Raw genomic sequence first — 23,299 nt, 5'->3', positions numbered from 1 at the left:
GTTCATTAATAAAAGCTATTTCAGTAATGCATTATGTGCAGCCTCGTTGGAGTGGTTGAGGAGAGAATAGGGATTAGGAAAAGGAGATGAAAGTTCAGACAATTCTTTCAAGAAATTTAGTTGCAGAATGGAAGAGTGAAAAGCCAGCAGAAACTGGATGGAGATATGGTGTCCGGGAAATGATTTTTACAATGGATAATTTCAAAACATATTTGCAAGCTGATGGGAATGATCTAGTAGAAACAGAGAAAATAAAAATGCAGGAAGAAGAGAAATAATTATAAGACCAGATGCTTGAGGAGGTGAGAGAATGGGGTGCAAAGCACAAGTGAGAGAAGTGGCTATAGAAGCAAAAAATTCTTCTAACATGGAAACATAAGGGTCTTAAAGAAAATGGATATAAACATAGATTGCTGGCTTGGGGGTAGAAAAATAAGAACATTCTCAATTAATTGCTTTGGTTTTCTCTATGTATGAAGTATGAAGAAAAATCATTGACTGAGAGTAAATAAGAAATGTTGGATTGGAGATGTGAGAAAATGTGAAAGAGTAAGTTGTCTTATAGAAGAGGAAGTGAATATACAAGGGTGCTGTCATAGTATCATCTGGTAGTGCTGACTGTCCAGTTGAAATTTAAGGTTATATATTTAAAGGGAATCCATTCAGCAAAGTTGAGACCTCTTCTTCAGAAAGTCAGATACTTTGCTGTAGGCCCAGCAGAAAACAGCTGGCTTGGTTTTGCCAGGCATTCCCAGTGGAGGGAACTCAGGCTGTGTACAGGAGAGTGCCTGGGATCAGGGACGATCGAATCTCAGATAGACAATGGAGGTAATTGAGGATATGAAACAGTCAGGGAAGAATGCCTATGTGTTCTTCTCTCTTTTTTGCTATACAATCAAAATTAATCTTTAAAATATAATCCTATGCCACTTTCTCTATAAAAGTGTCTCTAGACATTTAAGGCACAAGTAATTATTCCTTACTCTTTGCTACCGTAGCATTGTGTACATTCCTCTCTGATAGCCTTTATCACATTATATTGGATTTGTTGTCTAAGAGTATGTCCCAAGACTGTAAATTTTTAATGAGAAGGACTATGTCTTATTTGTTATCTTTATATTCACAACAATGTGGGGCATAAGAAAAGTTTTCAATGAGTGTTTGCTGCATAAAGGCAGGCAGTGCGGTATAGAAAGAAGGGCTTCAGTGCCTAGAACAATGCCAGGCACATGGTGGGTACCTGGTGGATATCTGATTGATTGTAAGGATCAGAAATGAATAGAAAGTTAAAGTCTTGATATTTTCTCATTAAATAATCTGTCCACTGCAGCTGGTTCTTGACTATTTAAAACTTAACTCAAGCATAATGCACATTGTTTTTCTTTTTTTCTTATTATAATTGCATACTTTTTGGTCATTCCATTTAATCTTAGCCTGAAATAGAGTGCATTACAGATGTCAAATTAGTATTGCTGTCTTTAATTTTTTTTAAAATGTTGACAATATAAAGGCATGTCTTAAACTGACACTATTAGTTATACATGGACTTTACTTTCTTGGATTAGTTAATATGTTATTTGTTTCAATTGAAAAAATAAATATCAACTATGTACATATTCTTTGTTTATATATTATATGCACTATATATATTGCATTATATTTCCTTATAAGAATATTTATTATAATACTTTTTTATGGAATGAATTTCCAAAGAATTATGTAAAATGGAAATGTGTTCTAAAGAAAGAAATAATGAAGGCACAGTGTATTGTGAGGCAATATGGCCTCTTCTAGACTGTCAAATGTTGCTGCCAGGGAAGCAAACCATTTAAAACACTTTGTATCTGAATATCCAAAATGCAGTTATAATTTGCTATAGACATATTTTACCAAAGTTTCTGTGGCTTCCTAAATGAAATGTTTACAAAGTCTTCCAGTCATCCACCAGACCAAACTGTGACTGCTGCCCATCTCCGTGGTGAGAATGCTATCATGAAAAACAATAAAGTGAACAAAAACCACTAATAGATGAAACACAGTATGTTCCATTGTTGTACTGAAGGAACCATTATTTGGTGGTTTGTGAACCACCTAAAATTGTAAAATAAGCCATGTTTTAATGGCATTGTGTTCTACTTGACTTATTAAGAAATTAGCACCTTTTATTTTTTCATTTAGATATAATTCCTGATACAAAATTTTGTGCTTAAAATAAAAATTTGAATTGTTATAAGAAGTGTGCTGAAAGAGTCTAATCCAAGATGAAGGCAGAACTAAAACTCAGCAAATAGTGGAAGAAAGTAGATGAGAAATATAAACTCAGTTGATTTGGGCAGTGAATGGCTGTTACCGTTTACAATAACAATAAGAAAACTGAAATTCTTGCTTCAATTGTAATTCAGTAATTTACATAATATTTTGTATATTCCTTATCAAATATAGTGACTAACATCCAATATTAGTTCACAAGTAAAGTTTACTCCCTTATAAAATCTAGCAGACCTTCCATTTTTAAGGTTATGGATAGATGATACAAAATTCCATCAAATAAACTGATTATGTTTGATATTCCTATTATACCTGCAAAATAAGTATTAAATAAGTAAATCAACATAGTTTTAACTCTAGCCTGTTTATAAGTTGAGACTTTGAGTATAACTGCAACATAATTTTACCCTGTTTGTAAATTGAGATCTTGGATATAATTGTAACAAGGATAATTAAGTTCCCTAAGTTACTTCCATTGTTTGTTACTTTTTTCCATCTGTATCTTAAAACAGAAATACACACTGTTATTTTTTACTGTGATTACTAGACAAGGAAGAGAAAACAGGAATATGAATTTTCTGGTATATCATAAAGTATTTTTTAACCATCATATTTAGGATGACCTGATATAATGGGAATCCAGAAATTCTTAGTAATTTCACACAGAATAAAGTTATTTCTTGACAAGTATGCAATAAAAAATAAATATTGCTTTAAAAAAAAACAACAGTAGTTAGATGAGTTGTTCCAACAGTGTAATAGCAAATTTAAAAATCTTTTAAAATTCCAAGCAAATTTCCAAAGGACACCAGTATTTTAAAATATCAAAAATTATATTGATAATATATATTTTTAAGTTTACAAAATAAAATCTGGATTCTTTTTCCTTAACTCAACCTGCATCGGGAGCAGGAAAAGCACAATGGCCAAGTGGAAGGGACTTAAACTTTAAAGTGGGCAAACATGATTTCAAATCTCTTTCACCACTTAGTATCTGTGTCCCTTAGCGTGAACAATTTAGCCTCTTCACACTTCAGTTTCCTATATGTATCATGAATTTAGGCATAATAGATAATATAGTATGTATATTATACCCAGTAGTGTTTGCACATAGTTGATGCATGATAAATGAAAGTGTGTCTTAAGCTTCAGAAGGAGGGAACAAAGAAGAAGCCCTGAGAAACTTCTCACAAAGAACCAGATATTGCAATAGTCTTTGCTCAAGATAAAAAGAAATTCAGAAAGAAGGGGACCATACCCATAGACTACACCAGTATTACCATGCCAAATCACTCCTGGTGTTCTCTTTTTCCTTTTCCCTTTCATCCTTTGAGTTGGAAACTTTGACAGGGCATCTGGATTCCAAGTTTACCAATTCTGCCAATTCTGCTCCTGCTTTATACCTCACAGAGTGGCAGTTACACAACAGGGGCCAGGTAACAACTGCTCAGGAAGCCAAAGTACCGATATTAGAATCACCCCCTCTGGCCCACTAACCGTGAGTCAAAAGATATCTGCACTAAACTTGCCATGGCACAAGTGTCCACTTTGCATTTCCTGAGTTATCTGACTTGTAGTTCCTTAGGAACTGTTCTCTGAGTCCTTTTATTGATTGTAGTAACCTCTGAAATGCCTGGCATCCTTCCTTGCACAGAGTTGAATGATTGATCAAAAATTGCTAAATAAATGAAGACATGTCATTAGTTTTCACAGGATGCATGTTTTAACTTGGAACCAGAAGTCCTGGTGATACACCAATAGCATAAGTGCAACCAGACAGTATTTATAGATATACCGTTACACTCCATACTCCAAATCAGACATCATGTGTCTCATATGCTCATGCTGAAATCTGGCAAACTTAATCAAGGCAAAAACCTCATGAATCAAATCCCTGAGTAGATATATGGGTCATTAATGTGACTGAAGAAAGATGTGTTTATTTATAGAAACAATGTTTGAAAATTTTCAAATTATTATTTTCGCTTCACATAGTGGATAATGAAGTCTGTATATTTATGCTATTGCTAATATTTATACATTTTATAATACTTTAAGATCAAGTATTCAACTTTCTTTGTTATTTCCATGCTTAGTTGATAGTAAATACAGCACGTTTTATGCAAGACTTAAGATCTATCATGTTTTCAAACTTTTCTTAAAAATACAATGTAAATGTTTGAATAACTATGAAAACCTTATAGAAATAAATTCGAAACCTTTATTTAGAATTATATCTGGCTAATTTTAATTTATTTTTATTTATTTTTTTTTTTAATTTTTTTAACGTTTATTTATTTTTGAGACAGAGAGAGACAGAGCATGAACAGGAGAGGAGCAGAGAGAGAGGGAGACACAGAATCTGAAACAGGCTCCAGGCTCTGAGCTGTCAGCACAGAGCCTGATGCGGGGCTCGAACTCACGGACCGTGAGATCATGACCTGAGCCGAAGTCGGATGCTTAACCGATGAGCCACCCAGGTGCCCCTGGCTAATTTTAATTTAGACAAGTTGTTCTTAGCCAGAATGCTGTGGCACTGGAGAACCTCATCAACATTTCAAAAGCAAGCCAAACGCAATTAACATATAAATGTTATTTTTGCTTTAATTGGACAGCCATATTATTATGGCAGTGAGCATCAGGCAGAATACTGTCCTGAGTGGGGACTCTGACAGTGGGTGGAAAGGGACACGACTTCCATAAATAAGAGAACAGAGCATAGAGTCAGTCAGCCCCTACCAAAAGAAGATGGCATGCCTATTGAAACAAATGATAATTTTTCTCCTGAATATATTCTAATTCAGGTAAAGGCAGTAAACAGTATTATTCAAACAGACAAAAAGTACATAAGGATGAATAAGGAATAATTTAATGTTATGGGTGCTTTCATAAATACTATGTGATATTGTTAAACTCTCATAGCTACTGCATTGAATTATTGCTGACTTCTTTAATGTGCCATGAACCTCTTAATATGTCCAAAGCATGATACCATAATTTATAGTATGAGAAAACCTATAGAGAATACAAAAAGAAAATACAAACCTCAGCCTAAAATAACCCATTCAAATTATGAAAATTTAAGAAGTAGATCTACAGGGACACTTGGGTGCCTCATTGGTTGAGCGACAGACTCTTGATTTTGGCTCAGATCATTATCCCAGGGTCATGAGATGGAGCTCTGCATGGAGCTCTGCTCAAGATTCTCTCTCTCTCTCTCTCTCTCTCTGTGCTCTTCTCCTCTCCTCAACCCCCCCCCCACACTTTTTCTTTTTCTCTCTCTCTAAAATAAAAAAAAAAAAGTAGTCCTAGATGTTTGACTTGATTTAATTATTCATTTCTTTCCTACTGCAAATGTTTTCTTGGTGAGTCTTCTGATGAGGCAATTTCAATAGAGGATCGCTGGTGTTAAGGAAACTATTTAGCAAAGGTCCTTATTCCTGATTCTGTGACACAGAAAGAATAGTTATTAAAATGATAATCTTGCTCCATATAGCTTCGAAGAGGCAAGATAACTTACTGTTGTTTTTTTATAAGGAAGATTATAATTTTTTTGAATAGGTGTATGCATAAAACTCAGTTAGTTGGGGGCGCCTGGGTGGCTCAGTTGGTTAAGCATCCAGCTTCGGCTCAGGTCACCATCTCACAATTTGTGAGTTCAAGCCCTGTGATGGGCTCTGTGCTGACATCTCAGAGCCTGGAGCTTGCTTTGGATTCGTACCTCCCTCTCTGCCCCTCCCCTACTCATGCTCTCTCACTCTCTCAAAAATAAACATTAAAAAAAAAATTTTTTTTAACTCAGTTAGTTGAATTTCTGTCGATGTCCAACAAAGAGCCCCTTTACACAGAAATAAGAAGGGTAAAGCTTGGATTGTATTTATATTCCAATCATGTGTTTAATATAAAATGGTATTAATGAGGCAAAGACACTTTATAAAGCTCTATAAAGGATAAAGTTTAAGGAAATGGTTTTTGCAACTATAAAGTGTACTCTTAAACCTAGGTAACTGATCAGGAAATAAATGTCACTATTTACAAACAAAAATAAGCCCCACTGCTCCCCTCAAAAAAGTTTTCCTAGGTCAACCCAAACCCAAATACACTGCTTCATACATGGCCCATAATATGGGCATGTTTCTGCTGAGAGTGGCTCACTTTGTACCATCTGTATGTAGGAAGATTACATTAATAAATGTATCAGAATTGATTTTTTATAATTTCCAAAAATTAGATGAAGACAAATTTAAACACTTTTTAATGTGCAGATAACACATGCATTGTGATTCTTGCATTATTCAGATTGAAGTTTATTCTTTAGCTTTTCTAACATATTATATTAGTATTACATGCCTATATAATAGATTTACTATATATGTATTATCAAAACTATCATTATTATATTGATTATGATCCCCAAATCCAATGTTCTATTGACAAACAGCTAACCCGAATATTCTGTCTTCTCTTTTCAGTTAGTATAGGTTTTTATTATAAATTGAGCTAAGAATTTTTCTTCCGTTTTATTTTTCACTGGTGGCAGTTAGGGTTAATGGATTCTGATATTAAATCTCTTTCCTTTGACAAGTGTAAATTAATCACTTTTGCGGAAGCTTTTCTTAGCTAAATTATAAAAATTTAAGTGTTGTCAACCTTTCTCGGAACGTAATGATTTTGTTAAGAGTTAGCAAAGTTCAGAAAGGAATGAGGACTTCAAAACAGTATGGAAAGTTTCAAAACAGTATGGAAACCGACAAATACAATGTGTTAATTTTGATCCATTTTTAAATCAACAAAAACTTTCCTTGAGAATTACATTTCAATATGTTTTTTTTGGAGAAATTATTACTTTTCTTTTATTAAGAAGTTAAATTGAACTAAATGATGTGAGCAGACATTTATACTGGACATATTTATTTCTGCTGTAGTTATGACTTATAAGTTCAATTCTCTCTTTTCCACTGGTTCCCACAATTCACAAAATTTAATTCACCATTCTCTTTCTCTTTTATTTTTCTTTCTTTATGCAGACATCAATTCTATGATAAGAGTTTTTTTTAACTGTTACTGTTTTTTAATCTGAAAAGGCTTATTGGATGAAATATGTATGCTTTGTTGGATTGTATTTTGCTAAATAATCAGATATCTTTGTATTTTTTGTTTGGGTTATTTTTTTTTTCCATATTGCATGGAGAACCTGTTGTTCTCCAGAAGAAACCAAGCCCTTATAGCTAGCCTATTTAAAAATCTTATATCTATTCTCCCTTTAAATATTGTTAGGAAGCCATACTAGTGGACAATTTACAGTTATTACTTAAAACTGATTTTCTGCCTGTGAATTCCTCAGCAGGAATAATAATAATAACGGCCAACATTTCACAGGGTTTTATACCTTCCAGGCATTGTACAAATGTGTTTTGTATTATCGATATATTTAATCCAAATGGCATGACTGTAATATAGATACCATTACCAGTTTACATTTTATAGATGAGGAAAATAAGCCTTACAGAGGTTGAACAATTTGCCCAATATTGTATAACTCTTAAAGGTAGATAAGGTTTCAAGGATAAAGCTGTCTTCTCAATGAATCAGGTAGAAGTAACTGATAGTGACAGTTATATTACTTACTAACCATACAATCATACTTATGTACATTTAGTGAATCTAAGCCATAATATATTACTAAAATGATTAAGGTGTTTTCCATGTGGTTGGAGACAAAATAAGTATATATGAATATCAATATTTTTTCCATTCTAGAAAAAAATAGATAAAAGAAATGGAAATAAATGTTTCATTCCCAATATGAACCAGAACTAAGTAATATTTAGGAATAAATTTAAACAGAAAGGCATACTTCTTATGAAGAAAAACTATAATTCCTAATCAAAAGTCATAAAAGAAGATCTGAATGAATGGAAATACATATCATTTCATTTATAAGAATATTAATGTCATAAAAATATTATTTCTCCCCAAATTACTCATTAAAAAATTTCAATATTGGAGAGCCTGGGTGGCTCAGTCGGTTGAGCGGCCGACTTCGGCTCAGGTCATGGTCTCGTGGTCCGTGAGTTTGAGCCCCGCGTCGGGCTCTGTGCTGACAGCTCAGAGCCTGGAGCCTGTTCCGGATTCTGTGTCTCCCTCTCTCTGATCCTCCCCCATTCATGCTCTGTCTCTGTCTCAAAAGAAATAAACGTTAAAAAAAATTTTTTTTTTAAAGTTCAATATTTATTTAACCCATCTTCCCTTGTAATTCCAAAGGTTTTCAATTGGACAAAACAATCTTAGAATTTGTATGAGGCAGTCTAGCTTTCTGGCACTTTTAAAGTTATCTGACAAGTAGGACAGGTTTATCAGGTCCAATTCCTTGGGGTTGAGCCTTCTCTACTGAGATCATATTTCATTGTGAAGTTGCAGTAGCTGTGCATTTATGTAGAAGGGCACCCTCTGGTATGTCTGATGCAAAGAGCACTTCGTACCTTGGATGGTCATCAGTCAGTACAACACCTTCCAAAATTAACCAAAAGTATCCTCAGTAAAGAAGTTTAATTTCCCCTCTTTTCATCTATTGCACAGTGGGAACTACCTACAGCCCAAAACAGTATTGGAAACACAAATTTGAATTCAACCCCCTAGGTAGAACATGAAACAGTGGTAGTAGTCCTGACATATGACATATAGGTTATTTTGCTGGACAGAAGTATATGATGAGATCCCAAAAGATCTGGGCCTCTTTCAACAGAAGTCAATCTATTTTTATAAGAAAGCAGATATTAAAAGAGTACTGAAGCATTATAGTGAAAAGCACAGTCGAAGAGTCCAGATTCCAGATTTCTCCTGGAAATAAATAGCCCTATCTCAAGCCTACCGATAATTAATAGTCATGCTGTATTTAGATGACCACATTAACAGAAAATTTTGGAACAGGAGAGTGTCTACTGGCCCTGAATAGCAGAAGGTATTGGGAAGACTTTCAGCAAATGCAGTCAACTGAAGATATTGTCAAATAAGAACTTAACCTAGAGAACACTATTGCAACAATCCTTTAGAGTTGTAGTCTGTATCCTTTCTGTTCTTAGGAAGAATCTTAAAAGTGAATAACCTATATATTTCAGTGCATCACAGGTACCATAAAGTCAACAGTTCCAACGATGAACTTACCATTTACATCACTATCTATAATTTTTCCAGTATCTCTAAGCTCATTTAGAAATAATGGAAATAACATTTTCTAGATCCTGTGAATCATCCTAAGCCTATTTCTTACTCCCACATCCAATCAGTCAACAAGTTCTGTCAAATCTGTCTAATTCGCTTATTCATTTCCTTCTGTCTGGAACTCTCTGCTCCCAGATCCATCCGTGGCTGCCTCCTTTTTTATCATCTAAATCTTAAATCAAATGTCACTTGTCCCAAAAGTCTTTGATAAACCTCCAATTTAAAGTAGCCACTCCCACCCCATCACTTCCCCAAAACCTTATTTTAATTTCTTTATAACACTGATTACTATCACAAATTCTCTTATTACTTATGTCTCACCTTTCTAAAATTTCTCCATGAGAATAGGAATCTTGCCTAGTCTGTTCATCACTGTATGCTCACTGCCCAGTATATTGTTTAGCTCATAGTATACATTTAATATGAATGTACTTTTTGAATTTATTCATTTATAGAATTCATTCAACAAACACTTATTAAGCACTTGTATGTCAGGCACTGTGTTATGTATAGGAAATATGGTGGTGGGGCAAAACCAAACACTATCTTTGGACTCAGGGAGCTTATATTTAATAAAAGAGACAGCTACTAATCAAATACTCACATAAGTCAGTGTAAAATTACAACTTTGAATAGTTACTTTTAAATACGTTTTCCCTTCTAATCTCCATTACCATTGCTTTAATTCAGGTTATTGTTAATCTCATTCCTCAGCTATTAAAATCACCCATTTTCCTGCCTCACTCTTGTCACACTCCACTCTCTTTTTCCAAAGTTGAAATGCAAATTTTAAGTCATTTTCTACCTTGAAATCCTTAATAACTTCAATGACCCTCAAGAAGAAAATATCTACCCTCCTTAAGTAATGGCTCTTTGTGACCTGCCCCTCAACTCTCTCTCCTGTCTCTGGTCACCACTTCCTCCTCCTCACACTCCATGCTCCAGTCATCCTGAATTATATACTCTTATCTCTGGGTCTTTATGTACATTGTTTCTTCTGCCTGGTACATCTTTCCCTACTCTTTGATTAACTAATTTACTTATCCTTTATAACTCACTGGAGATAAGCTCTTACAGAAATCCTTTTCTGAACCCACTCAGATTGTCCTAGCCATCCATTTTCTGTGCTCTCATAGCAAAAAGAAATAAAATTTAAAAAAATACATAGGGGCACAGCTCATTTGATTGAGTATCCAACTCTTAATTTCAGCGCAGGTCATGATGTCAGGGTGGTGGGATTAAGCCCCACATTGGGCTCGGCACTGAGTGTGGAGCCTGCTTAAGATTCTCTCTCTCTCTCTCTCTCTCTCTCTCTCTCTTCTCCCCCCATCCCCTGCTCATGCTCTCTTTTTCTCTCAAAAAAAAAAAAGAAAGAAAAAAGAAAATATATATATATCCTGTTATACTATAATTGTTTATCTACTTGCCTGTTTTCCTCACAGGCCTATAATTTCCTTTATAGCAGAATGTCTTTCATATTTCTTTCAACATTACCTAAAGCAGTAGTAAGTGTGTAGAATAAATAGAAGGATGGTTGTTGGATGGATGAATGGATAGATGAATTCATTTGACAAACTTAAAAATAAAAGCCCAAGATGATATTCAACACAGCTTCAAACATATACATTATGTGTATAAAAAAACATACTGGTCAGAACAGAAGGATAGTGAAACCCATTTGGGATATTCCAAACACTGTGACAGGCAATACTCAGTAAGTAATTTATTCACTAATTTTATTTCATGTTTGTTGATATTTAAAAAAGAACATTAATTCTCTAGAGCCCTGTATTTGAAGTGTTGGAAGATAAGGCAACATGGCAATTACATCATCAGATTGAAAGATGGTTTCCAAGATTTCTACCACTGATGAAATACTGCTTAAAACAAAGGGTTTAACATCTTGTAGTCTACAGTGAGGAACTTTGTAACAAAGGAAAAGGTGTGATTACAATCTTTGTAAACTAGATACAGAGAGTCATGGAGGCAATACCATATCATATGTTAAGGAAGCTTGAATATTTAGAATAATAAATAATACAGTGCAGGCTGACACTTACTAATAAATATATGGCAACTATTGCTGTCCAAGGGAAGTTCACTATTTTTTCTAGTAAAGAGGAATATGAGGTCACAAAGATAAGTTGGTTTCTTTTTTGCAGCCAGAAAGTTCCTTGCTGCAGTTAACCATGAGAGATAGAATGAGTATAAACCAAAAGTATAAATATGAGGTGATTCTAGTTGTTCTACTTGAGAACATCCTAGTAGAGGGGAACTACTTCTACCCAAACCTCAACAAACCTGCAAAAATAACTTCCTTTGCCTGAAAAGGATTACCTAAGCACCGATGCAAGTACTTACATACCTTCTATGGTCCTAGTAGAGATGCCAGTTGACAATCTGCAAGACATCTGTCCAGTATTCAACAAATACTCATTAAATAACCACTATGTTTCAAAAACTAATTATCAGAAGGAAGAACTAATGGTAGCTGATGTAATGGAGCCATAGTGAACTTTTGATGTCAACACTAATAGCCACCAGATTCCAATAGCCAAGAGATTAAGGTCTCAAGAGCATCAGAATAAGTGAACCACCCAAGAGAGTTCCTTTTATATAAACGACAAAGACAGAGCCACTGAGCAAAGTTCTAGTCACTTTAAGAGTGACCTGAAAATCAGCCTGTGACCAGGATAACTTTAGATTCACTAGCAGTAATGATTGAAGACATAGCTCTAAAGTGCTATTGCCAAGTGAAAAAGAATATTTAGTGGTGGATGGAATGCTTGGAAAAAAATAACTTTGCCTAAATGTACCTCATCTAACTTTTAATCATGAGTAGATTTGTAGTGGTCAAGATAGCAAATTATCAAATGGCAAAAGAAAGAAACCCAAATAAAATTCAACAGGACACTTTTGCTTTAGGTGTATTATTATTATTTTTTAATTTATTTGTTTAAATTCAAGTTAATTAACATACAGTGTACTACTGGTTTCAGGAGTAGGACCCAGTGGTTCATCACATGCATATAATACCCAGTTCTCGTCCAAACAAATGCCCTCCTTAATGCCCATCACCCATTTAGCCCATCCCCCCACCCACCACCCCTCCAGCAGCCCTCAGTTTGTTCTCTGTATTTAAGAATCTCTCATGGTTTGTTTCCCTCTCTGTTTTTATCTTATTTTTCCCTCCCTTCCCCTGTGTTCATCTGTTTTGTTTCTTAAATTCGACATATGACTGAAACCATATGATATTTCTCTTTCTCTAACTTATTTCATTTAGCCTAATACACTCTAGTTCCATCCATGTTGTTGCAAATGACAAGATTTCATTCTTTTTGATTATTATTTTTAACACTCAAATTTTGAAATGATAGAGCCCAGAAGGGTGAGCATTCTAATAGAAAAAGTAGATTTGTTGTGTTTTAAAATTTTTCTTAAGTCACTACATCTGAAACAAAGAAAATAATAGGTGGATAAAATGAGAGAAAGTAGAATGTTCTCCTTAATTCCTGTCCACTAAAGCTAAAGGTTCTTTATGGGAGATGTGGTTTTCAGAGCAGATAGGGTTGCCTTGCCAGAGCTGCCAGAGGTGCCAAAGCTGTAGGGTCTGGGCATTGTTAACCTTAACAACAACAACACAAAACAAAACAAAAAACAGTTATTTTACAGTAAAAATGGGTTTACTTGGGAATAACCGAGGATTTCAATTCAGGACATGGAAGCTATGGCAAAACCATAGACAAGTCCAACAAACAAAGGAAAGGAACATTATTTTATGGAGAAGGGGCAAGCCGTGAGGGTTGTTTTGAGCATGAGTCCTTTGGAGAAAAGCCTGTGTGATTATGGGTGACTATGGTTTCTCATTGGCTGAGTTGCAGGGGTGGGTAGTCAATTTCTTATAAGAGATTCGGTGTACACATTTCTTTCTGGGGAGGCATGGATAGCACTGTAATTGATGATTCTTTCCTGTCAATGATTCTTCTGTTGGGGTCTGGTAATGGACAGTTCTTCCCATAATTGGCCTTGAGTGGTACAGCTCCCTCTGTTGCCTCCCCTTCTATCCTTCCTGCCCCATTTTACTGAGCCTTCCCTTTATTAATTTCCACAAAATGGAGCAAAAAATAGAGAGAATGTGTGGAACCAGAAATCTGTGACACACTACAGAGGGCTAGATATCTTTTCATTCTCCCAAAGTACATTTAAATAAGTTTTAAGGGTTAGGATCTGATGGCATCCAGACTTTTCAGACTTGTACCTTCTGATTCCAAGGGTTACTTACCATTTCTTGTTCACAAAACTTCTTATTATACTCCTTCCCCATATAATGAATGCATCAGAACATTATTTAAAAGTATAATAAAAAATTATAACAATATAGTAGTGTTATTCAAAGAAAGTTTCTTTTCAATTAGCTTCAAAATTAATTTGTTAGTGCTGAATATCAATTCTACATTAGTGTTTCTTTGGTAATTATTGCTTACCGTCAAGGCTCCATTAAGTTTCCATGTTTGAAATGATGAATGTGTACTTCTATTGATTACTGTGTGTGATTTAATGAGTTATTCTTAGAGTAATAATGTTTTTAGCAATATGTTTATTGTTTTTCCAGCATTTGTGAATTGACTAAACCTTGAGAAGTTTATATATATTTAAACTTACAGTAGGAGTACGAAGTCTTATTTTTTTCAGGTCCTGTGGGACACTGGTATAAATAAACTACTTTATTTTTATTTAAAGCTTATTTATTTTTGAGAGAGAGAGAGAGAGAGAGAAAACACAAGCAGGGGAGGGGAAGAGAGAGAGGGGGACAGAGGATCCAAAGCAGGCTCTCCATTGACAGCAGCGAGTCTGATGCAGGGCTTGAACTCACGATCCGTGGGATCATGACCTGAGCCAAAGTCGGACCCTCAATTGACTGAGCTACCCAGGCACCCCTAACCTACTTTAGTAAAGGCTCCATTATGGAGAGCTTCACAGAATTATTGTATGTCTCCATGCCAAAGGAATTTAGAAATGAAAAAATATTTTATTTCTATTCTGATTATGATTTTATCCAAGGATACTTTTTAGTCTCCTCTTTCTCTTTTAATATTCTTCCTACCTCAAACCTCCAGTGAAGATTTTGCCGACACGAGTATTTAAATTCTTTAATAATTTTTATTTTTTATACTTTGTTTTTCCAAGTTCCCAGTTTGGGGGTGGATTCAGGCACACAGACACTTATGTAAAGTCACAGTATAGTTTTTCAAGAAATACTACTATGAAATGGAAAAGTCAGGCTGATTTCCTCAGGGGGTTGCAAAAAGGATTGAATAGCAAAATATATATTTAATGTATAAGTTACAATATATAATTATATATTAATGTATGTTATTTATATATAAATATATAATATTTTATAAATATTATATATTATATATATAAGTTTATATATATTATATATATAAATATATATATATAAAACACCTATTACAGTGCCATGAGAAATGGTTGGAATATAGGTTTGTTTGTTTGTTTGTTTTAATTTGGAACGTACAAGACAATTTATTAAAGCCAACCTGAAGCAAAATCTGAAATCAGTGGAATGTCATTAAGAACCTTTCCAATTTAATCCTCATGGAAACAAAAACTGCATTTGAATTCCAAGTATTTGTAAAATTTAAAAAAGGTAACATCTCAGTAAATAACTCAGTTATTTATTCAACACCACAGTTAGGACATGGTTTTGAAGGATCCAGCGATCCACTGAAGCTATTAAGCTATGGACTGACATGATCGGATTTATATCTTTAACAGTTATGGTGAAAGTTATGAAGCAATTTGAGGAAGATAGAATTGAGGAATCTGGAGACAGAGGGGGTTGATTTAGGGGCCATTTCAGTGGCCTAGAGATCATGTGAAAGAGTTTATATCAATGACAGTAGAGTGGAGAGGAAAGACACAGATCTACTTAGGAGACAGTCAAAACATTTCAGTGAATGATTGAATTTGAATTAGGAAAGGCTGACAGAAAGAAAAGTCAGGATGACCCACTGGCTGCTAGTTTGGGAGACTTGGTGAATTACTGTGGTAGAGGTGGAAAAGAGGTTTGGGAGATATGGGAGGGGTGAGAATGTAATAGTTGGAAATACTGAGGTTTGTTCTGGACTAAGTTTTGGTAAAATGCTCTGGTAATGAGGACTAACTCATAAACAGATGCAAAGACAAAGAGAGAAGTCTAGAATTAAAAGTTTGGGAATTACAACACACAATTCATTATTAAGCCCATTCAGTGAAAACTTACAGATTTCTAATTGTGGAAGAATGATTAGATTAATCAAGGTAAACCAACATGGTAAAATATATTATGGAGTCATTAATGGTTACATTAATTATGTGTTTTTTAATAATAAAAAATGCTTAAAGAATAATATCGAATCAAATAAACACAGAATGCAAAATTACTCATATAGTAAAATTTCAGTTGTGTAAACATCAGTCTTAATTAGCTAGAAGGAAAAGATTAAGGAGTTATAATGGTCATATTAGGGTTAAAGGTTATGGTGATTTCCCCCATTTCTCTATGTATCCATGTTTTACAGCTCTTACTTCTACGTTTCTTAAAAATCAAATTAGGAAATATAATAATTAAGTTGATCTAAAGGACTGGATAGAAATCAGCCCAGTTAAAAGGACAGTAGTAGCAGAAGTACGAAGGTAAGGAATACAGTTGGGCAGTGAACTATAAGCAGTGGAGGGTCTTTTAAGTTTAGTATGACGACACACAAGGGTCAGAAAGGAAGCTAAATAGAAAGGTGTGGTAGCTCTAGGGAGGCTTATTATGTTGAGATTCTATCTCATGTACTTTGAACAACTGTTAAAGAAATATAACAGGGTAGTATATTCTTTTGCTAAGGTTACCATAACAAAGTATTACAGACTGAGCATCTTAAACAACAGAAATTTATTTTCTCACATCTGGAAACAAGCAGTCCAAAATCAGAATTTCAGCAAAATTGGTTTATTCTGAGGTCTCTCTCCTTGATTTGTGAATGGCTGTCTTTTCTCTGTGTCTTTACTTCCCTCTGTGAATCTATATCCTAATCACCTCTTCTTATAAAGACACCAGTTATATTAGGTTAAGGTCCCCCTGAGTGACCTCATTTTAAATTAATTATCTCTTTAAAGACCTTATTTCCAAATACAGTCACATTCTGAAGTACTGGGAATTAAGACTTCAACATATGAATTTGGAGGGCAAGGGAGACTATTCAGCTCATAAGAGGGTGGTGTGATTAAACGTCCTTTGGTAACCATGTGGAATATGGATTTCAGGAAGAGGGAACAGATTAACAGGCAGTTGTAATAATCCAGGTAAGAACTCATGATGTACTTCAGAATAATGAATGTAAATCAGTGAAGGTAAATGAATATTTTTTTAAAAAGTCCAGAGAGAACAGCTGGTTTAAAGGGGAAACAATGAATTCAATTTAAGAAGATTCAATTCTATACCGGGAATACAGTTAAATATAGGAATCTGAAGCTCAAAGAAAATTTGGTTGGAAGGATAGATGTAAGCATCGTTAGTACATATGTTATTTTAGATTGTGGGAGCAGATCTTTGTGTATTGAGTGATGAGAGCAATGGAGTTAGAACAGAAAACCAACATTTACAGAATAGGTAGAAAAGAAGACAATAATGTGTGAGATGAAGCACAAGATCACTGTGTGTAGAATTTAAGGAAGAGCTTTGATGAAGGGAATAATCAATAGGCAAAGAAAGCAAAGAAATCCCAAAAAGATAAAGACCAAGAACTGTTAGTAGGATTTGGAATCAGAAAGATTTTTGGACACTGATACCTAACAACAACTCCTTGAACTTTTATGTGCCGGGCCCTGGGTAAAGAGCTATAAGGCATACATTATATTTCATTTTGAGCTTCACCCAGTAAACTGAGGTAAGTGTCATTGTGACTGTTTCATACATTAAGAATATGATGACTCAAGGAAAGTCAAATAACTAGCTTAAAGTCAGCAGATAGCAGGAGATGTGGGTGTCAGTTCTAGATTGCTTTCTATTCACCAAAACTGTCAGACTCACCACTAGCGATACTAACTCCCTAAGAGCAAGGCAGTTTCATTAAATTGGAGGGGTAAGGGCATCTGGGTGGCTCAGCTGATTGAGTGTCTGAGTTCAGCTCAGGTCATGATCTCATGGTTTGTAAGTTTGAGCCCCGCGTCAGGCTCTGTGCTGACAGTGTGGAGCCTGGAGCCTGCTTTGGATTCTGTGTCTCCCTCTCTCTCTGTCCCTCCCCCACTCATGCTCTGTCTCTCTCTCTCTCTCAAAAATAAATAAACATTTAAAAAAATTATTTAAAAAAATAAATTGAGGCAAGAAATCTAGAGAGCAGTGGGGTGATGACTGAACATTTGATGAAGAAGGAAGATAGACTGCCTTTTTCAGAAGAGGAGAAAGGAAGACAGAGACCAACTCATCTTGCTCTCCATTGTTCAATACATTGCCTGGCACAAAGCAGCTGCTCAACGAATTTTAGTTCAGTGAATAAGAAATAAATGTTAACATGAGCTAGGCATAAAGTATACATGTTATGGGTAGAAGAGGAGATAGCTGACTTGTAGGTTGCACACAGCCCAAGAATAAGGAACCAGTAGAGAGGATGTCACTGAAGAAGAAACAGAGGAAAACTTAATAAACCTGATCCTTCCCAGAAAAGATTGGTAGGATCTGGGATTAAATGCACAAGTAAGAATTTGACCAAAATAGGTGAAGAAATATTTTTTTAGGCTAAACAAAAAGAATGGGGTATAGAATTAATGTATAAGGACATGTGATAAATTGCTTCATTTTTCAACAACTCCTTCCATGTTAAGCTCCTTTGTAAAAGAATACTGACCATTTAGAAGTCATTTGCTCCAAATTTTTAATATTGTTTATACATGCAATTCCATATGCCTAGAATTTCTTCTTTATGCTTATCTCTTATTAAAAAATAAAGACTCGATCATAGGTTATCTCTGAATTATTTCTTTAATTCATCAAACAGAATCTTGTCACTCCCTCACTTGTATACCTCTAAACGCATTACTTCTGTAGTGACTTACCATAGTTAAAACACTCTTCCACTTATTTATTAAACTCCTGAGGTGCCCAGGTGGCTCAGTTGGTTAAGCATCTGACTTGTGATTTCACCTCAGGTCATGATGTCACAGTTGTGGAGCCTGCTTAAGATTCTTTCTCTCCCTCTCCTTCTGCCCCTCCCCAATTCTTTCACGCATGCTCTCTCTCTCGTGCAAAAAAAACAAAACAAAACAAAACAAAAACAAAAAACAAAGCAAAAAACAAAAAAATTAAACTCCTTTGAGATACCTTAGTGTATCAACAAAACGTTTTTAAATATTATAAGGTATGTTTTAGAACAAAGGAATCTCAGAAGTTGATTTAGCTGGTACATAATTGCATTTTATTATTTATTATTACTTCAACCTTTTATATACAAATAATATTTATAGCCTAAATTTTCTTATTTGTCAAATGACTACATTTTGTGATAAAAGCACATTCTTTGTTCCTTGAGTTTTAATAAGCTTATACTGCAAATGACACATGGATTGGGGAATTTTATCCAACGTATCTAAAGAATAAAATGTTACTTGCCATTATAAAGATTTATCTATTAATCGCCTTTGATGTTTAAACAAATGATTTGTACTTGTGCCCTATCTTCAAAGACAAACTGGATTCTGTAATACTTTAAGATTTCAGGTGCTGTTGAATTCTGGCTGGTTCAATATTGGAATGAGAATACTGAATGCTATATTACTATTCCGTTAGACAAATTCATTCTTGAATAATCTATATGCCCTATGAGAAGGTCAAATGATAAGGCAGAGAGATCTGAGACAAAACTCTAAGATTTAATTATTTTGAGTCTGGCAGCTATCCAACTGCATATTTCAAATTATTCAAGAAAAATACACGAAGTGTACAATTATATTCAACTTGAATTTGAACTGAAGCTACATAGTATTATCTACATCTACCTTATAAAATACAGTAGAATATATAAAATATAAAATTAATATTTTTGTAATATTTGCACGTGCTGTTATTTTCCTTATGTCACTAAAGTTAAGAATATGGATTTAATTCTTAATAATAAGAATATGGACTATATATTGGGATCATTAAAATAATGATGTGAAATAGCCATGTCAGTTTGTAAATAAACATCTCTTTTAAATAACTACATCACATTACACCAAGCAAGAAATAATGAAACTAAAATTCTAGCAATATCTGTGAGGCAAAATATCCTCACAAAGAATCTATGTATCGCCTGCCAATTAAACATGCAGATAAGTAATTTTTATTCAAATAGTTTATGTGCATTCTTAATCTGCCTCTTATAAGCCTGGAATTGTTCAACTTTTAGAAAATTTGCCAAATTCTTCTAATATAATTAATAATTATATATGGTTTGAGGACTCTATTTCTTGCCTTCTGTGAAAATGCTTTAAGATTAATGTGCACTAATTTCAGTTGTATGCAAAAATATTGTAATGTAAAAATACATTTTTATTTTTTAATTGAAAATATAGCAGTCTCTTTAGATGGGGCAAAGAGAATTTCTATTGTAGCTAAAGCATTCAATTATCATTTAATATTATGTATAACCATAATTGCTTTTATGTGAGAAGCCATGATTTGCTTTGTTTTTAAGCATATCCAATTTTTAAATCATTACATGTTAGGAAAGTTATAGCATTTAATGAATTTGAAAAAATGTAGTGCATCAAAAATTGTAAATAAAATATGTATAAGTCATTAAGTGAAACGCGATTGGTGACTTTTCTGGAAAAAATGGAGAGCAGAATTAGAGTAATGGCATGATTAATTGATTCAGGATGGCTCCTGCTGAAAAATTATATTCAATAAGAATCTGTCAGTATAATTTGTGATCATTTGTCCCTTTACAGTATATCAAATAAAATGGATTCAGGTGCATAAGCTGTATAAATGACTGTCATAAGAATGCCATTTTTTAAATAAAAAAGATGGTTACTTTACTGATTTAATTAAAAATAACCATGGTATTTTAAATTGCACTACTTCTGTGTTTCCAGAGCCGGTAAATATTTTGTAAATTGTTTTGTTCCAACATTTGCATTTATCATTTTGCATTCAAGTCAATGATTTATAAAAAATTATGTTTCAAGATACAAATTACACATATTTTTATTACAGTGTAAAGATGCTGGGCAAAAGCTGTGGTTTAAATATTTAATTTTAAAAATGGGAGCAATGATCAATTGTTACAACCCAAAACATTCTTTCAATCAAAATTCTTTTTATACAATGCAGTTTTCTACAGTATGTCCTCTTTCATATATATCTCTTACTGGTTTCTTTCAGTGATATCTTCTCATATAAAAGCTTTTTCTCAAACACTATACAGATTAAGCTGAATTATTCTATGTATGATGGGAACTGATATATTTAAGAAGAAAATTTCATATAACAGAAGATATTCATAAAATAAAGTCTGTTATTTTCAGAGAGAAAATGGAATGCTGAAATTCAGAGTAAAATACCAATGGATCCATTCATATTCTGCCTTAAACGGCATTCATCAATAATGTTTGTTATTGTAGAGAATTAATTTAAATGAGCAGAAATTACCTTGGAAATGGAAGTTTAAGCAGATTATTTTCATGGGAAAATATCACTCAACGATCTTTATGTGAATATTTTGCTTTCTCCTTTCAGGGAGTATGCATGTTTTCAGTCATCTGGTCCAATTCCACTCAGTGTACTTTTGTTTCTTTCTTGTCTAAAATGCTTCCTAATCCTAGAGCTGTACCTCCTTACAACAATCTTGTTTAAAACCTATTTCTATGGAATTACGTAAAAACGAACAAACATCCCACTTCCCTGTCCTGTAGACCAATAGGTAATTATTTTAGTCACCTTCTGCATTAGGAGTTCCATCTTTTGGGCATTGAAATTGATTTTTCTCATCTTAGCATCTGAAGATCCAGAGTGTGCCCCTTGCCCAATCGCCTGAGACTATACAGTGACACCTACAACAGAGGATGTGGAGGCAGCAGCTTTTCGGGCGTCAGAAATGGCAGCATCAGGAGCATCAGCACGAGTAGACTTTGTAGAGGTAGTTCTCCCAAACTGTATTATTGAAACCAAACATTTTTGGTGTGCTGCCTGCTGATGGGGGCTGCCTTCCTACTCCCTAGATTTATGCAAAATGTTTGGTCTTTGTTAAAGTTTAACAATGACGTTTCTGACTAATACTGAGAAAACTGATTTTTGTTACAAGTGTGTTCAGTTGCCTTAAATTTCAATGAATACAACATTTTCTCGGTCCCAGGAAAACATTAATACCCATATATTCTCAAATTTATTTCATTATTTGTAATATAAAGCTGCTGTCACAGATAATTTCTGTATGAGTATTTTTGAATAGATCAGAATAATTCATTTTAGAAGTCATCCTAATGTAGGAAATAGGAGAATTTTTCTAGTCAGTTATATTCTTCAGAGACAAAATATGGTTGCCCAGTTTTTCTGCTGTACTCTCAAATAATGTTTCATTGTGAAATTATTTTCCAAAGTGATAGATTATTCCCACATGGCCCCAAGTCAAAATATGAAAAGCCAGTGATTGATTGGTTTAGGTATACTTGCATTTTATGTGATTTACTGTGAAATAGTTATATAAAACACATTTGTTAATTAACCACCTTGGCTTTATCTGTACAGTTCAATGACTTAAAGCATTTCAATTTGCATGTAAAATGAGTCTTTGTAATGATGTTTTTGCAAAATAAATAACAATCAACATAGCGGGTGCATGTACTTTTAACACTGTATACATAGGACTTGGAAGTAGGGTATGTTTCATACTGAAACTTTGAAGAGTTTGAAATTCAATTTACAGAGGGCTTCATCGTGGTGCAGTATGACATATTCATCCTTTACCCCATCTTAACTTGTTTTTTGGAACAAAGCAAGATACAAAGAATTTATCCTCGTTTTATTGTATACATCGAGCTTAATAGCTCTTCCTTTTTGTTTTGTTTTATTTCTATTCCATTTTGTCATTTAGGATGTTACAAATGGCCATTTTTTGCAAAACCTACACTACAGAGTTGAAATGCACTTTTCTGAATGTTTCTATTCTGTTTTAATGTATTTTAATTATGTGAACTATATAAAATAATAAAATTATGTCCTAAAATGCGTAGCCCTTTGTAAAAAGCACATATACATAAGAAACTATGTTGGTTTTTTGGTTAAAATTGTGTGAATGCTGATTTTTTGGGAGTACTTGTGAAGATCTGTAGGTAAAAATCCATAAATCCACTTAATTGTACAATATCACTTTTAGCTGCGTGTGCCATATGTTAATTGATTTCTGTCATTCTTAGATACATTGCCTATATCTTTAGAACCTGTATTTTAAAGGGTTTGTTGCTATTCTACGAACACAGAAGTAAATCTCTGACTCTGCTTTAAAATAAATTGGGCTATTTTAGTGTAAATTTATAATATGTTCTCACCATGTCCTTTATATGCCATTTTAGAGATTATTTAAAACATTCTGCATGAAAGGGGGTTTAACGATTAAGGAAATACTGCTGTTCTGTCTCTATTATGTTCCAAGGGAGAAACTGGACTTTCCATTGTTAAAGTTTTAAAGTCTTATAAAGCTGCAATTAAGTCTATAGCAATGTGCAGAAGTTCTGGTGGATAATTATTTTGTTGGCATGATCTTACTACAGTAAACCATTT

At 33.9% G+C, this 23,299-nt stretch overlaps 1 protein-coding gene across 11 annotated transcripts in view; it reads left to right on the top strand.

The window, feature by feature from the left end:
* The window catches only part of LRRC7 (leucine rich repeat containing 7), a 560,700-nt gene that overhangs the window by 298,759 nt on the left and 238,642 nt on the right, over nt 1–23,299 (top strand). Inside the window, exon 8 of one of the 11 annotated variants that reach the window (XM_058717003.1) lies at nt 21,517–22,359. The exons of the other annotated variants lie outside the window; for them this stretch is intronic. Coding sequence (XP_058572986.1) covers nt 21,517–21,523 — 7 coding nt within the window. The 3' untranslated portion in view covers nt 21,524–22,359. Of the gene's footprint in view, nt 1–21,516; nt 22,360–23,299 lie in introns of those variants that run through there. 11 annotated transcript variants of the gene reach the window in all.

The sequence above is a fragment of the Neofelis nebulosa genome, chromosome 2 (genome assembly GCF_028018385.1).
Source record: "Neofelis nebulosa isolate mNeoNeb1 chromosome 2, mNeoNeb1.pri, whole genome shotgun sequence".
Classification (NCBI taxonomy): domain Eukaryota; kingdom Metazoa; phylum Chordata; class Mammalia; order Carnivora; family Felidae; genus Neofelis; species Neofelis nebulosa.
Note: the sequence above shows the minus strand (reverse complement) of the source record. Positions and strands in the feature narration are given on the sequence as shown.